At 37.9% G+C, this 16,231-nt stretch overlaps 1 protein-coding gene across 4 annotated transcripts in view; it reads left to right on the top strand.

Moving 5' to 3' along the window:
* The window catches only part of ADAMTSL1 (ADAMTS like 1), a 1,078,174-nt gene that overhangs the window by 823,571 nt on the left and 238,372 nt on the right, over positions 1-16,231 (top strand). For 2 of the 4 annotated variants that reach the window (XM_043891079.1, XM_043891081.1), the window contains 4 exons: positions 218-268; positions 5,144-5,348; positions 6,704-6,851; positions 8,924-9,008. In XM_043891079.1, the coding sequence (XP_043747014.1) occupies positions 218-268; positions 5,144-5,348; positions 6,704-6,851; positions 8,924-9,008 (489 nt within the window). The remainder of the gene's footprint in view (positions 1-217; positions 269-5,143; positions 5,349-6,703; positions 6,852-8,923; positions 9,009-16,231) is intronic. The other 2 variants (XM_043891080.1, XM_043891082.1) reach the window with 1 other exon arrangement.

The following is a 16,231-nucleotide window of genomic DNA, read 5'->3' as shown; positions in this document are numbered from 1 at the left end:
ACTAATTATAGTAAATGGTGCCCTGTCAAAAGAACTTGCCCCATCCTCAAATGGATGCTAGCATAAAGATATTGAACTGTTTTAGTGTTGTTTTTTTAGAGACAATTTATTAATGTTATTTTGCATTTGTCTAAAAAATTGTTTAATGTAATCATTTAGTGTTTATTTTATTGTGTGTACCTTCTACTCAGAGGGTTGGCATTATTGTTCCTAACAGTGACGGATACAAGCAGATCATGCCCTATGACATCTACCATCCCCTTCCTCGGTACGTAAATCAATCATCCTGATGCTAGAATTAGTAACTCAGTCTTCTGCTTCTTTTATATAATAGATTTTGTGTTTTTCTGTAAAAAAAAAAATAAGATGGTAGATAGTATATTTTGCAATCCCTCCTGAACTTTGCTTTTGAATAACACTGGTCTGCTCAGACTGTAAGCTTGTCATTCAAAAACCGTTTTAAGATAGGATTGGATTACATTGCAGTGAACACAGTAATTCACTCTGATTAGATACAGTGTATGGGTTTATGTTATGTCTTTCTTTCACTCCCTTTGTCCTTTTCTGTGTTTCCTCTGCAATAGGACCCTAGTCATTAAAGCACTGTTGCTAACTGTTAAACAAACACTGCCTGAATTATTATCCCAATACCGCAAATGTGAAATTCCAGATGTGGTATTACTCTGCATAGGGGCTTTGAATATCCTTCTTTTTGTTCCAAAGAAATTATAATTAAATACAAAAAGGCAGTTTTTTCATATCCTTATTGTTCATAACATTTGATGGGGAGGGGTTTTGTTATTTTCCAAAACAGAAAATTCCATGCACTGCACTGCTTTTTTAAAGTACAGTATTTTCTAAAACTAGAAAATATCATTAAAGTGACTAAGAAACTTTTCAAAGAAGTTGTTCTCTTTATTAATATATTTATAAGAAAACTGGAGAAGCTGAAAAACATGCTAGCTACTGAGCATATTGCCTGCCACCTTAGAAACAGCGCCCCAGAGAGCAGAAATTAGACGGGTTTGAAGCCACCTCTGTGCTAAGCAAGACCTTTGCTCTGTTGTCCTCACTCATTGGGACTTCAGAGAGTCAGCTGCTGTTTAGAACCCAAGGTTTAAATCAGATCACAAATAGTTGGAAATAATCCATGGTGGTTTGCTCCATCTCAAACTAAGCAAAGCCCCCAAAGTAATTGTATTTGGAACTGTAAAATAAAGCAGTTTGATTGAAAATCTTCAAATACTTTGAATTGAAGGACAAAAAGGGGACCTGGAGGTTTTTTAGTCCAGCTCCCAGTGATGCTTCTTTCTCCCACTCTTCACATCCACTCAGTGCACATGTGTAAACACATATATTTACACAAATAGGCATGAATGTGTATTTACTGCAGATGCTTCCCTCATAGCTCAGTTGATAAAGAATCTGCCTGCAATGCAGGAGACCCTGGTTCGATTCCTGGTTCAGGAAGGTCCTGAAGGTCAGAAGGGAAAGTCTGCCCACTCCAGTATTCTAGCCTGGAGAATTCCGTGGACTGTATAGTCCATGGGGTCACAAGGAGTCTGACACAACTGAGCAACTTTCACTCACTCACTGCAGATGCATTCCAACATGTGTCTACATACATACACATATGTACACACACACACACATGTACGTGGGCTTCACTGGTGGCTCAGCAATAAAGATTCTGCCTGAAAAAAAAAAAAAAGATTCTGCCTGCAATGCAAGAGACTGGGGTTTGATCCCTGCATCAGCAAGATCCTCTAAAGGAGGGCATGGCAACCACTCCACTATTCTTGCTTAGAGAATCCCATGGACAGAGGAGCCTGCTGGGCTACAATTCATAGGGTCACAAAGAGTCAGACACGACTGAGCGACTAAGCAGCAACATGCATACACACGCACACACATATAAACCAAGGCAAGGTTTATCCAGGCTCTACTTAAAAAAGTAGACTGGCATGAGACTTACTTTTCACCATTTTAATGGTAGCATAAAGAAAGGGGGCACTTGGTTAATGCTATATATAATTATTTAGGGATTTTTTTTTAAGTGTTTTTCACTAAGGAGTTACTTCATTCATCAGCTCCCTCCCTTTTTCCTATGCCTATATTGATAAAGACAATAAATGACTTTAGAATGCTACTGTTGTATCTTTTTGCTGGTTTGATCCAGAACCAAACATGAAAAAAAAAAAAAATGGAATGAAAATAGAGAAATATCAATTTAACTGAACCAAGATTTAATTTCAACCCCCGTATCTGTAAAGTAAGTATTCATAGGACATATATATCTGGCTGTGAAAAGGCCATGTGATTCGAGATAAAGGCATAGTCGGGTGTCAGGGGTAAGAACATCAAGTTGGTGTTTGTCCTGTAATGGTACTCCTCAATTTCTTTCATGTCTATTATCTCTCCTGTTTATATTTCTCTGGTGTGCCTAATGCCTGTCCTAAGTTAAACTTGATTTCTTATATATTCAAATGTCCCCCGAGTGCCTGAAGATTGGTATTCTCAATGACAGATTGAGATGAACCTGCTTGATGTTTGTTTGCGTCCTGTCTTATGCACACTGTGGCCTGTCCGTGCATCACAATGGGCAAAGACAACTAGACGATAAACAGACTATATTTCTTAGCCCATGCACTCTGTTACTAAATTAATTCTGAAGTTAGATATTCTGCTTTACTGATAAAACCTTAGTAAATGGAAATTATTTCTATGAATATTTCCATGGATTAGAATGTTTCTCAGAGGGCAGCTACTTACTGATCAAGACTTTGCTTACTGAAATTATTTAAATGTGTTTAAGACCACAAGTATAGACACAAAAGACAGTGAGTGAATTTTCAGATTGTTTTTTCTTGCTTTCAGTCTTTGACTATAATGCATATCTGAATATAATTTAACACAGTCTAGTTAATTATCTTTAATTTATAATTAATATTTGAAATTTTTCCACATAATCATTAATTTTGAGAATTTCTTAAACTACATACACAATGGACTTTAAAAATTAAAAGCCAAAGGAGTTAAAATATATGACCTCATCTGTTATTCTTCTAGAGCAAGATTCTTGGATATAAATTTTTTTTTCCGAATCCTTACCTGGTCCCTGTTTTGAGATATCCTAACTGATGTCCTCTCTGAGCTTTTGTTATACTTTCTTTAAAGAACAGAGATGTTTTGCTTTGAAATTCCACATAATCCTATTATTACACAAGGATTCGCATTATAGTTTTTCACATATAGAACTATAGTTAATCCTGGAACCATGCTATAAATACCTGGAATAATATTCACATCATTTGTCTTTCCATGATCACTGACAATGAAAAGGATACTTATTACTGTTTATGAAATTACACCATGGATCAGGTCCAAGTGTTGAGACAGAAATTAATCACTCTCTCTTCAGAAGGGTCAACTTTAGGGATGTTAGAGTACCAATTAGGAAATGTGCTCTTTTTATGGCATCTTAATGTTTTAAGAGATTAAATGTCCATTCAAAAGCAAATTCCCAGGTCACTGTCAAATCGAGTCTAATGTGAATTGGTACTTATACGTTTAGCTCAATTTTAGTCTGAATCAGACCTGTTACCCACTTCCAGCTCTCCAGAGATTTACATGGAGACAAATGAGAATTGGTCTCACCCTTTTGGAAGAGAAACTCTACAGAGCTGCTTCCTTCTCTTGAAAGGGAACAGAGATTCTCCAAAGGACTAACCAGAGGGCCTCAGTTTCCCCATAATAACATTTTCTTCTGTGCCTCCTGGGGAAATATGCAGAGGAAAATATTGTATTTGGCAGCATGTTTGGGCTGTTGGCAGTGGAGATAAGAGTTGTTGCCTAGACTTGAACAGTACAGAGAATTGTGGAGTAAGTGGGAAACACATGTTATCCAGGCTCATGCAGAAGAGAAATCAGGCTCACATGCACGTGAAATCCCATGTAGGGGATGGTTCACATCTCCACGGCATGCCTCTGCGGTGTTTTTAGATTTAACTATTCAAGTGGATCAACTTGGTGACATTTTGTTTCTCTCTCATTAAAATGGTATCTCTCATAATTCTAAGAGAAATTCTTAGAGTTCCTTAGCAGTCCTCATAAATAAACAAGCAGACTAGATAGGCAAGAAAGAAAAGCTAGCCGCTGTGTTTCTGTTCTTACAAATTTGACATTCTCTAAACCTCCAAGAAGAATCGGGCAAAGATATTTCTCTGCCTCCAGTCTCAAATGCATCAAGCTGTGGAGAGAATTGAAAAATCAGTGAAATTCTCTTAAATGCTGTTGACAACATTGTTATTTTTCCCCTTACTTTACAGTAGATTCCACTGCCATGAGCTTTTGAACCAAAGCCAAACTTTTCACTGTTCCAGGAGTTCTTTATTGGAGGAGTGCTAACTGTCAGTACCTCACCCCAGCAACTAGGGAACATGTAGGTAACACCTATATTGACATTTTGGCTCCTTAATGATGATACAGTTTGAACATCAGAATTATACTGAATCCATGCAGTCCCAAAGTTGATGACCATAGAAGCAAGGGAGAAAGGGTGTTTAGTTTACCTTGATCTTTCATGAGCTCCTCATGTAAAAGTATCTAGAAGCTAAGTAATGAAGTATTGCCCTGAAATTGAAAAGTATTAGCCCAGGTACAAACTATTAGAGTTAACTGATTAACCAATTTTAGTCTTAAGATAGATATTTAGATACATAGATGTTGGATAGATGCAAATATATATATTTATAAAATATAAAATAATATAAATATTATACATATATACACATACACCCACACAAATACACATACAGAGACAATATATATTGAAACTATAAGGAAAAGTACTGAACAGCCCTCTTTTGAGTAGGTGATGGACCCCACAGATAGCCTTGTACACAGTTCTCAGAGTAATTTCTTACATTTGTGTAGAGCTTCAAGGTTAACAGAGCACTTTTGCCAGCACTGAATCCTCTCTGACTCAGCAGACCTTGGGCAGTCGCTGGCTTTCGGTTCTCTGGAGCTCAGCCTCTCAGAAGCTGATTGCCCTGATGGGCACTGGGGAGGGAGTGGTGGGAAAGCTCACAGAGGAGGTGGGCAGTGTGTGGGTCTGGCCTAATGACTCCCCTTGCTTCTGTAGGTGGGAGGCCACCCCGTGGACCGCGTGCTCCTCCTCATGCGGGGGGGGCATCCAGAGCCGGGCAGTTTCCTGTGTGGAGGAGGACATCCAGGGGCATGTCAGCTCAGCAGAAGAGTGGAAATGCATGTACACCCCTAAGATGCCCACCGTGCAGCCCTGCAACATTTTTGACTGCCCTAAATGGCTGGCACAGGAGTGGTCTCCGGTAACTGCGCCCTCTTTCTTTGTTCATTAGGAGAGTAAGTCCATTCTTCCCTCTCCGCATCATCACCCCACCGGCCACTCTGTCCAGCTTCCCATTTCTGCATCTGAGGGGTCTAGATGCCTACCTGTGTAGACCCTGGAGTAGGCTTACCCCAAATCAAGTACAGCCAGAAGTAAATGAGTAGGAAAAAAAAAAATATATATATATATATAATATACATATGTATGTATATGTATATTTAGCATGCCATGCATGCATATACACACATATCTTTTTCTTCAAGTGACTTCAAGAAGCCACTATCACTCTCCATAATGCTCTCTTAAGTAACAAGGAGAGGCAAGTATCTGCCATGAGTAGCTGAGGCTGAATGAGCCTGAAGCTATGTAAGCTGTTCTGATGGTTGAGCCCAGCAGACCAAAAGTTTGATTTCATTTTTTGTTTGTTATACTTTGTCTATGTCCAAAAAAGTGTCTTCAGTGGATTAAGATGAAAACTGTGTCTATTATTCATTGGGAAAAAAAGATGAAAATGGCAATGTAGTTAGAATGGAGGTGAAGCAGGATTAACTAAAATGAAAATAGTCTAGACGTTAGGAAAGACACTGCAGCAGCTTAAACATAAAACATTAATTCGTGGGGGGGGGGGGGGGGGGGGCTCCTGGATTCTAGTGCCAAAAGGTGTGAAGTGGCAAAGGAGATGGAAAGATGTGTCCTCAACCACATAGATGGCCACTGGTTACTCACATGGCCTTGTGGCTTTGTGGCTGCAGATTAGAGCTGTGATGTCTCTTTCTATCAGACTTGCTCCCAGGCATGTGGAACCACTGAAGGTGCTGTCTACATCTGGCCCTTGAATTAGTTCCTTTCAGCATTTTTTCCATGCCACTGTTATCAGTTGGATCAGCCATGCTGCAATATAAATTAGCTATGATGGAAGTTAAAAAAATTTAATGTCCACATGGGAGCTGGCATTTTTCATACTTTGGACCTAACAATCATTAGCAAAGTGACTGAATAAAATTAACATGCAGTCTTGGTAATCAAAATCAGGCACACTCTATCATTTCTTTCCTCCTTCTCTTTGCTGCTTGGTTTGGGACTTTGCACACAGTGTGTGCTTAAGAATGGCTAACTGACTAATCCAAAGTGAAGAAACTGCAAATGATTTAATGTTCAGCTGCCCTTACCCCGAAATAGCCAAACAGAACAAAGATCCCATGACTAGTAAGAAGTGATATAAAGCCACCAGGAGTCCTTCTGTAAAAGCAGCCCTTTAAAGAGTCTCAGGTGGGAAATGAGGGACAGTAAGCAATGCTTTGCCTATGAGTCTCCTTTCTTGCATTCTCTTTCCAGTGCACAGTGACGTGTGGCCAGGGCCTCAGGTACCGTGTGGTCCTCTGCATTGACCATCGGGAAATGCACACTGGAGGCTGTAGCCCCAAAACCAAGCCCCACATAAAAGAGGAATGCATCATACCCACTCCCTGCTATAAACCCAAAGGTAACTTGACAGGGGCTCTGTAACCAATCTTGTCATGGTCGTGTATATTCACTGCTGTTTTCAATTCCTTGGAATATTTTTAAGTATTCCGAGTGTTCTTTCTAACTATTCTTCATAACTTAGACTCTACTAAATGGACTTAACTGTTTCTAAAAGTCTTTCCAACAGTTTTGCTTGCAAATTGTTTTTAGGCACTATGTATTGATGTAATTCTCTCCTGAGTAAGAAAATTAATGGAAGATTGCTGCTGGAAAAAAAAAAAACAAAAAATCAGATCTACTTGAAGCAAGATATTATAAAGATATTATAGAAATATATGTGTGATTTACTATTCACATTGCTTGCTATTAAAAACAAGGCAGTAAGATTCATCAAGTAAAAAAGGGAGAGGGCTTAATCAATTAATAAATGTGTGTATATATATACATATATATATGTATGTATATCATTGAATCACCTTGCTATATACTTGAAACTGATACAACATTGTAAATTAACTACACCTCAGTTTAAAAAAAAAAAAAGCAGTGAATCCAAACTGTCTGCTTTGCTAAGCATGAAATATACCATACTTCAAACTAATAAAACAACAACAAAAAGTTGTTGCTTTTTATATTGAAAGCTTTCAAATTAAAAATTAATATGAAACTGGATTCCAGAATCATAATTTGAAAGGAAAATTGGAATAAACCTATTGATGTCTACAACCCACTGCCTTGCCTGTTGTAAGTTTTGCAAGAATATTATCTGCAGCTCTTGAGTATCATTAGCTTCCTCAAATATAGGAGGATCAGGGGCTACTGATACAACTGGCAGAGTAAATTCAAAAAGACAGTAAAATATTACAAGCCTGCTATTCATGCTAAGCTGAATGCTCATTATTGAAAACCAGGGATGGTTCAAGTGGTCATAGACACCTTCATTGACTGAGTTCCTTTATCTTGGAGAGGTGGGCTAGTTATAAAACTATGCATGTATATTTGGAACCATTTGCCAGGTTCAAAATGTTAGCAAATCCTTTTGGCTTGGGGAGTTTTACATTTCTCACTGGCTTTGTTTTCTAAATGGTTGTTGCACACAGAGGATAAAAAGTGATGCCCCAGGTTAAAATAATGCATTTTTTATTTGTTTTTCTTTACCCAGCCACTTCAGAGAAAGAAAAGCAGTTTGTGGGTAACTGTCAGGAGTAAAATCTGTATTTTCACAACTAGGTAGTGAGTCTGGCTCTCTAAACATCATTAAAATGCCATATAATTCTATGGTGTATGCATATATAGACATATTTCTTTCATCTTTATAATTATATGTTATAAAATGGTGATAGAGCTTCACTGGCTCACACTATAAAGGCAATATGCCTATAAATGACCTTAATAAATATGTCAAAGTGCAAATCTTGGCAGTTACTTATGTAGGAGCAGTTATAACCTCCCTCTTTCTTTTTCTCCACCACAGTTGTTGTTGTTTCCCCCCCCGCCCCCAGGAAGTTGTTAGGAAGCTTATTTTGAATTGTTTGACCAAAGCCAGAGAAATATGTGAAGCAAGCCAAATTATGGTTTGTGGACCCCAAGTTCCTCATATTCCAATTGTCAGTGAACCTCTGGTGGATATTGCATGAGTCAGGTGTCTAAAGCAACATTTTGAGAATTTCAGAGTGGCAGTTTTGTTTGTTTTTTACATTATGGCATAGATCACACTTAGCCAAAAAGCAAAAGAAAAACAAGTTAGAATTTATGAAAATATCACAATATATTCCACTGTATTTTGTTTTAAAAGGTAAATAGTGCTCTATCTTTTCAAGAGGAAATAGTGAAAAGATACTTTGATGATTCTTTACATACGTATTGAGCTCCTAAAGTTATAACTTTCATAATAAAAAGACTTCACTCTTCAACATAATAAAGGGCACTCATATGCAGAAATTAACCTGAAAACCTATTATTTACAGTTATCAACATGATAACTTTTAGGTAGCACAAAACTGAGAACTAGGGAGGAGAAAATAGCGTTTCCTTGAAATCCTAAATTGGCTCTAACCTCTTCTTTCTCGTCTCTATGCGCTGAATTCTCAGAAAAGCTTCCGGTAGAGGCCAAGCTGCCGTGGTACAAACAAGCCCAAGAATTCGAAGAAGGAGGCGCTGTGTCAGAAGAGCCCTCGTAAGTTTTCAACCACGAGTTATTTGGCTTTGGATGTCGATTGGTTTAAAGAAAGAGGTATCTCACCCAGGCTTTCAGAGGTTCTGAACTAAGTGTACTCCTCTTACCAAGAGTAGAGTGAGGCTTTGGGGCTGTCAGGTTGGAGATTTATCAAAGCGTTTCTCAAAACATGACTGTTCTCTAAATCTTTTGAGTTATGAAAATGAAAATGTAGTGCCTACCCTCTTCTCCAAAATCTGACCTTCTCTTTTCTCTTGCCAAGAGGCTGAAGGTAAGAAAGTCCAGGCTGCATCTGATAATGTAGCGTAGATTAGCTGTGAAAGCCTAGGAAGCTTGTTGTACTCCTTATCTCCCAGCTTTGCAGTATAGCCACTCACAAAAATGAAAGGGGAAGTGAAATATATCTGAAAGCAAAGGAAACTCATTAGCTTTTCTTTCCCCTTTCTTGCTGGATCGGTAGTAGATGGATACCAGGTCTCTCTCCCACTGCTCTGTTTGATCAAGGCTGTGAAATCTGTAAGACCACTAGATACTTCACAAGAGAAAACAGGAATAGAGACAGATTGATCGATCAATAACTGCATACTGATTCTACTAGAATACACTGATAGGCCTCTCTGTTGCATCATTTTTAAAAATTCAGGAAAGCACTTTATTGATGAATTTCATCTATGCCCAAAGCAATTTCTCCAATTGATGATTATCTAGTTTATTTAATACAAGCACTAGACTCAGTACTATGCATTAGTACATAAGACATGTTATGTGAGCTTCCAAGAGCTCACAGTATAGCGTTCAGGATACAAAATGGTTTCCAAATGTAGTTCTTGTTGTTCAGTTGCTAAGTCATGTCTGACTCTACAACCCCATGAATTTCAGCATGCAAGGCTTCCCTATCCTTCACTGTCTCCCTGAGTTTGCTCAAACTCATGTCCATTAAGTCAATGATGCCATCCAACCATCTCATCCTCTGTCACCAGCTTGTGTTCTTGCCTTCAATCTTTCCCAGCATCAGGGTCTTTTCCAAAGAGTTGGCTGTTTGCATTTAGTAGGCTTTACTAAATTTTACTAAATACATAAATTAACATTGTAATCTATATGTTTAATAGCAATTTAGACTCTCCTCTGAGTCATCCTGTTTGAATCAAAATCTAGTATTGTTTGCCAGAACACAAATTGTGTTCTGAATCACACCCTAAACATCAAGAGATTGAAAAAGAAACCCAAGATACAAATTGGTACAATGACCAAAGTTCATTTGTGAAGAAATGGTAGGTAGTCACTTGTTTCACAGAAAAATGGTTTATATATGAGCAAACAAATTTCTTAAAAGATAAGAAGCAAAACATAGGTTATTTCTGTGTTATAAAGTTGCTGTAGCATTTTTTTTTCTACTTCTTTGAGGAAAGGTTTTAAGAAAAATCAACTAACCACTACAGAACTTTGGAGGAAACTCAGTGGTTAAACATTACAGTGCTACTTTTATGTGACTATATAAAGGCTTAAAACTTTTTGTTTCTCTCCTGCCAGTACCTGGCTTGACAGGCCTTCCTTTCCTGGAGAGGAAGGAAGCAGTTCATTTTAGAGGGATATTAACTCTTGAATCCACCAAGGTCCTATTTGAAACAGAAAGATTCCGTATAATTGGAGCTAGTTACTCCTTATATGTATTCTTAGGTTAATATACATTTAAAGCCAGTTAGGTTTTATTTTACCTAAATAAACTCTGCTCCCCTGTACATTATATTCTGTTATGTGGTCTGAAGCATAATTCTGTATGTAATATTGCATTATGACCAATGTTAAATAATATAGCAAAGTTTAAATTAGATCAAAACATCTTATACCAATAATTAGACACATTTGCCATTACTAGATACTTCTCAAATGAAAGCTCTAAATAAACTTTAATGCTTCTGCAAAAGCATTACATAGACCACAACATTATATATCCATATTTTGTAATGAGTGTTTTCCACTAAACTTCTGATTAAGATGCATTATGCTTAACTTTAATCCTAACAAATCCCTTAAGTAGTTAAACCCATAATTTTAGCCATTGAAACTATAGCCATATATTAGATTATTAAATTTCACTCTTGGTGTAATGGAATTGCCATCTTGGCATGATTAATCTGAACTGAAGTAGATTGTAATTAGAGTGCTAGTGCTGGGTAAAGGAAATGTGTACTATTAATATTATGCTCAGAACAATAATTACTTTTATACCAAAATGAAATAAATGACAGCTGTAGAATGCTGTAATGAAAGGTATATGGTTTCCACATTTTAATACACTTTACCTGTTTAATGCACTGAACCCTAGAAAGGTCCTATGTGTCACATTCTTTTTTTAATTGATTTTGAAATTTAAAAACATAATTTTGCATGGTCTTAATTCTTTTTTATGCCACATAGACTAGTTTCTAAATGTATGGAGCAATCTATAATTATTCTCCATACTATAATGAAAAAATGATATACTGTCAGCAAGTCTTTCTTCTTCCCACAGAAGAGACACACATTGCTTAAATTAAACAGTAATGTTTAGAAGCTGCGGTTGTCACTTCTGAACTCATCAGAGAAGAGAAGCAGGAACAGTGGTCCAGGACTATTATCTCCTGCTTTGTCTCCAGTTAACATTCAGAGTTCTGTAGTAAAACAGCAAATATCATTTATTTCCCCTTGTGTAAAATAGAAAACATTATCACTAGCCTGTCTCATTGAATACTGGAAGAAAATCTGTAACTTTAAATCTTTAGTAAATGGGTATACCATTATTGAATAATAGATTCTTTTGGTAACCCCAAAATAGAAAAAAAAAAATTTGGTTAGCGCTGTAGCCAAAAACATGTTGGAAAGCAACCACTCTAAGACATGTTTAGAAAAAACCTATAGTAAAGACTGAAAACTGAACTGCCAAAAAAATAACTAAATCTTTATAGACGTATATACCAGCATTGTTGTTCCACTAAACTAAATGCCCTGCAGAAGATACAAATACAGTTATAAGTTTCATAGAATAACTGAAATAAATATCAAAGTGGGTCACATGATGGTAATGTAGTGGGCTAACCAAGAAGCTCATTTGGGTTTTCCCATATCATGTTATGGAACAATCTGAACAAACTTTTTGGCCAACCCAGTACATGCTTAACTGTGGTGAGGTTTGTCTTATGAAGCTACAGCTTCATTTAGAAATGCATTTAGAAATGCATTTAGATGTTGCTGTTTTTTTCCTGCAGCAACAGACTGGTTTATTTATGATGTATTTGATTCATATAGTATGAGGGTAGGAATATCGCCTTGAGTCTATTTTCTTGATCTGCAGAAACTGATTTCCTAACCCACATGTAGAAATCTTGCTCTCTAAATTGACTTTTCACTGGTGGTCATAATTTGCCTTAATCCACACATAGGTTTTTATCAGGTTTCCCTGACAACCAACCTCAAAAATCTTTAAACAGCGTATGTTTATTTCTCTTGATTGAGCAGGACAACATGAACAAGATCCAACCCCAAACTGAAACTAAAAGATCGGGTGGGGGGCACTTTAGCTAGTGAAACTGATTAAGCACAGAAAACCTTATAAATTAATACAATAAAGTCAACTCGCTTCTGAGGATGTCGGCTAAGAAATCCATAGAAATCCTTGCTACCTAATTAATGCAGGAAAAAAATATGATTTAAGAGAGACTTCTGCTAAAAGTAAAATTCTGGGAGAGTTGCATTTTTCTGAGGATAATAGCAGTGCCATTCTAGCACTGGAAAGGGGAGAGGGACTTAGGGAATTCTCTTCCGCTTTTATTTAAATTATGTTTTTGCATTTGCTTTCAGTTGATGAGAGTATTATCAGGCTTGGGACACATCCTTGAAATGCCAGCTGATTGCTTCCACAAACAATATGTGGAAATAGCTTTCTAGATTTTTTTTAACCATCAAAATGTTACTTGTGTTTGGTGAAGGATCAGAACAAAACTGGTCATACAACTGTATTCATTAATTAGGTAGAAGCTAAAGAAATCACTTGACTTGATTTGCCGTCTCCTGCTTTTATACCTTCCTTTTAGTCTTTGTTGGGATGTGTGCATAAACAGCATGACCACCTCAAGCCACATACACCACATAGGCACTTTGACAGCTTAATTTCTTGAGCAAAAATGAAACGCTGGTGACTTCTGGGATCTGTCAAGACAGCTCTCTGCTTCTGTTGTAGTTAATCAGCTGGCCTTAAAAATCCTAATCCGGAAACAGGTCACCAGCCCAGGTGGGATGCATGAGACAAGTGCTCGAACCTGGTGCACTGGGAAGACCCAGAGGAATCGGGTGGAGAGGGAGAGGGGAGGGGGGATCGGGATGGGGAATACGTGTAAATCTATTGCTGATTCATGTCAATGTATGACAAAACCCACTGAAAAAATAAATAAATAAATTTAAAAAAAAAATCCTAATCCGACTTGAAATAGGGAGGAAAATTTTCATTTTCTTAACTTCTTCAAGCCACTAATAAGCCACTCAATACCCTAGAGGGTATAATCTGTTAAGTGAGGGCTTAAGGCTTAAGTATGTGTGCTCAGTCATGTCCAACTCTTTGTGACCCCATGGACTATATAGCCTGCCAGGCTCCTCTGTCCATGGGATTCTCCAGGCAAGAAAACTAGAGTGGGTTGCCATTTCCTCCTCCACGGGATCTTCCAAACCCAAGGATCAAACCCGCATCTCTTGAGTCTCCTGCACTGGCAGGAGGGTTCTTTACCACTGCACCGACCCCCAAGGCTTAAGAAAATGGTATGGCCCAGCAGCTCTTGATGCTTTGATTTTCTCTTTTTAGATTTTCTGCTTTCTGAACCCAGTCACCCCAGGAAGAAGAAGGCAAAACTAATTGGGCATCTAGGGAGCCAGGTATCCCCCCAGATTGATTTCAGTCAACACGAGTTCTGCTTGGATGGCTCAGAACAAGTGACAGGAGGCAGGTGGTTGGTTCCCTTAGATACCCCTTGACCAACATCACCATTTTAACCATCCATTCCTCCAGCTAACCCTGGCACATTCTGGCACACAGGTGGAGACCCTTACCAGTGTTTTGCTTCAAAGGTATGATTGGGTGGTCCTCTGTGCCTTGATCTTGCACTTAAAAAAAGTCTTGACTTATCTTACTAGATTTTCATTGAACAGTTTGACTGCATGGTTTGGAAAACATTTTTTGGCTGCAACACAATACTCAAACCTTAAATATATTGCCATAAATAACCTTGGTGTGAGCCATTTTAAAAAGGAAGAAGGAAAGCAAGCAGGCAGAAAGCAGCGGTAATATCTGGATGCCAGATGGCATCAGCTTAGTGATGGGGCTGTTCAGTAAGAGGCAAAGAGGAATTCCTGTCATGCATCTGTGTGACGAGAACCCACAAGAAATTAAATACAGAAAGAAAAGCCAATAAGAGTCACCATGGTGATCTTGTAGTCATTAAATGGCTTGTTTACCTTGTTGAAAATAGTATTTAAATATATAATATTTAAGAATATGTTTACATTAGTCCATATTTATATCTAGTAAGTTGTCTGAGAATGTGGATGGCTTAACTCAGTGGTTAAGAATGTGAATTCATATTTTTTTTAAAGTGGTTAGAAATGTTAATTGGGTGACACATGTTTTTATATTTTCCCCCAAAGAGTATTTAGGGAATCAAAAAATGGTAATGGAACCAGATAGTTTTGTTGTTCATACCCTTAATGTAAAATACCTCAAGTACATTCTCTTTGTGAATCTCGGGCCATAGAACATAAAAAGAAATATCTTAAGGGAGAAACAAATATATGTCTTAGGAATCAAGAGTCACCTAAGGTTAAGAATTGTAAACACTGTTTGCTGATCATTAAATCCTCCGAAAGGATGTTGAAGCAGAACATGACATTAGAATTAGACAGTAAAAACAGCACAACAGCATTTAATTTTGATTTGGCACCTGCAAAGTGAAAGCCTCCTACTGGCCAGAATGAATGAGCCCTGATTCCCATAACCATCATGACTTCCCTCCCTTCCAGCTCCTTCCTTTCTGGGCTCCTGGTCTACCCAGATTGCTCTCCTCCCTTATATCCTCTACAGAATGCTTAAATAAATTCTCTGGGTGATCATGTATTTTAGATAATATTCGACCTCCTAATTGTTCACATCTCCCAATGAAAGAAATTGAATTCACTCTTAAGTCACCTGCTCTAGACCAAATTTTGTGCCAAGTGCAGGTTTTGTAAAAAGAAATCCAATAGTCCTTGCCCTCAAGAAACCTTGAGTGTGTGCTTACCACAGGCATGATAAGATTGTGACCAAAGTGTTGAGTATTGGCCAGTCATCCACAGATTGAACAAATGAGTCAGCTATTTGGAAGAAATGACATTTGGAGTTTGGGTATGCACAGCACAATCGTGTTAGTGATTTCACAAGAAGTGTAAGAGAATTTTTATTGAATTCCCGAACTCTCTCTAATCTTCTCTGTTCCTCTGAGCTCCAGTATCAGGATAGTTAAGCTAATACATGGTAAAAAGGCACAAATACAAGAAATGAGAGAAAGAAGACTGTAATAGGAACCAAAGGTGTCGTGGGGGCATAAATGCGGGGATTGGCCGATGATGATAAAATTTCTGTGTATCTGACTTTGACTCTAAAACTAGCACTTGAGGAAAGATTATTTTATCTTTTTATATACCAAATGATTGGATATTTTATATCAAAAATGTACCTCATTAATCTGTGTTAGGTATTGAAAAATATACTACCAAATTCCCAGATAATTTCCTGAAATTTGAAGTTTTTTCCGATACATCAGGTTGCCAACTATGTGAGTTGGTGAGGGGGGTGAGTCTCTGAATTTGTGTTCTCAAACAAGAAAACAGCCCTGCTAGAATCAAAGTAAAAAGCACTTTAACTATTGCTCACAGAGCAAGGTAACCCACTCCAGTATTCTTGCCTGGAGAATCCCTTGCACAGAGGAGCCTGATGGGCTATAGTCCATAGGGTCACAAAGAGTCGGACACCGCTGAAGCGACGAAGCACCCACAAGCATGGTAGCAGCATGCCCAGTGGTGGAAAGTGTGGGCTCCAGGGACAGACTCCTTGAATGTGAATCATGGATTCCCCCCAATAGTAACAGGGGACCCTGAAAAGTCACTTTACCCCATAGGCTTTAATTTTCTCATTTGAGAAATGAACATAATGGTATCTACATCAT

Source organism: Cervus elaphus, chromosome 29 (assembly GCF_910594005.1).
Source record: "Cervus elaphus chromosome 29, mCerEla1.1, whole genome shotgun sequence".
In the NCBI taxonomy this organism is placed as follows: domain Eukaryota; kingdom Metazoa; phylum Chordata; class Mammalia; order Artiodactyla; family Cervidae; genus Cervus; species Cervus elaphus.
Note: the sequence above shows the minus strand (reverse complement) of the source record. Positions and strands in the feature narration are given on the sequence as shown.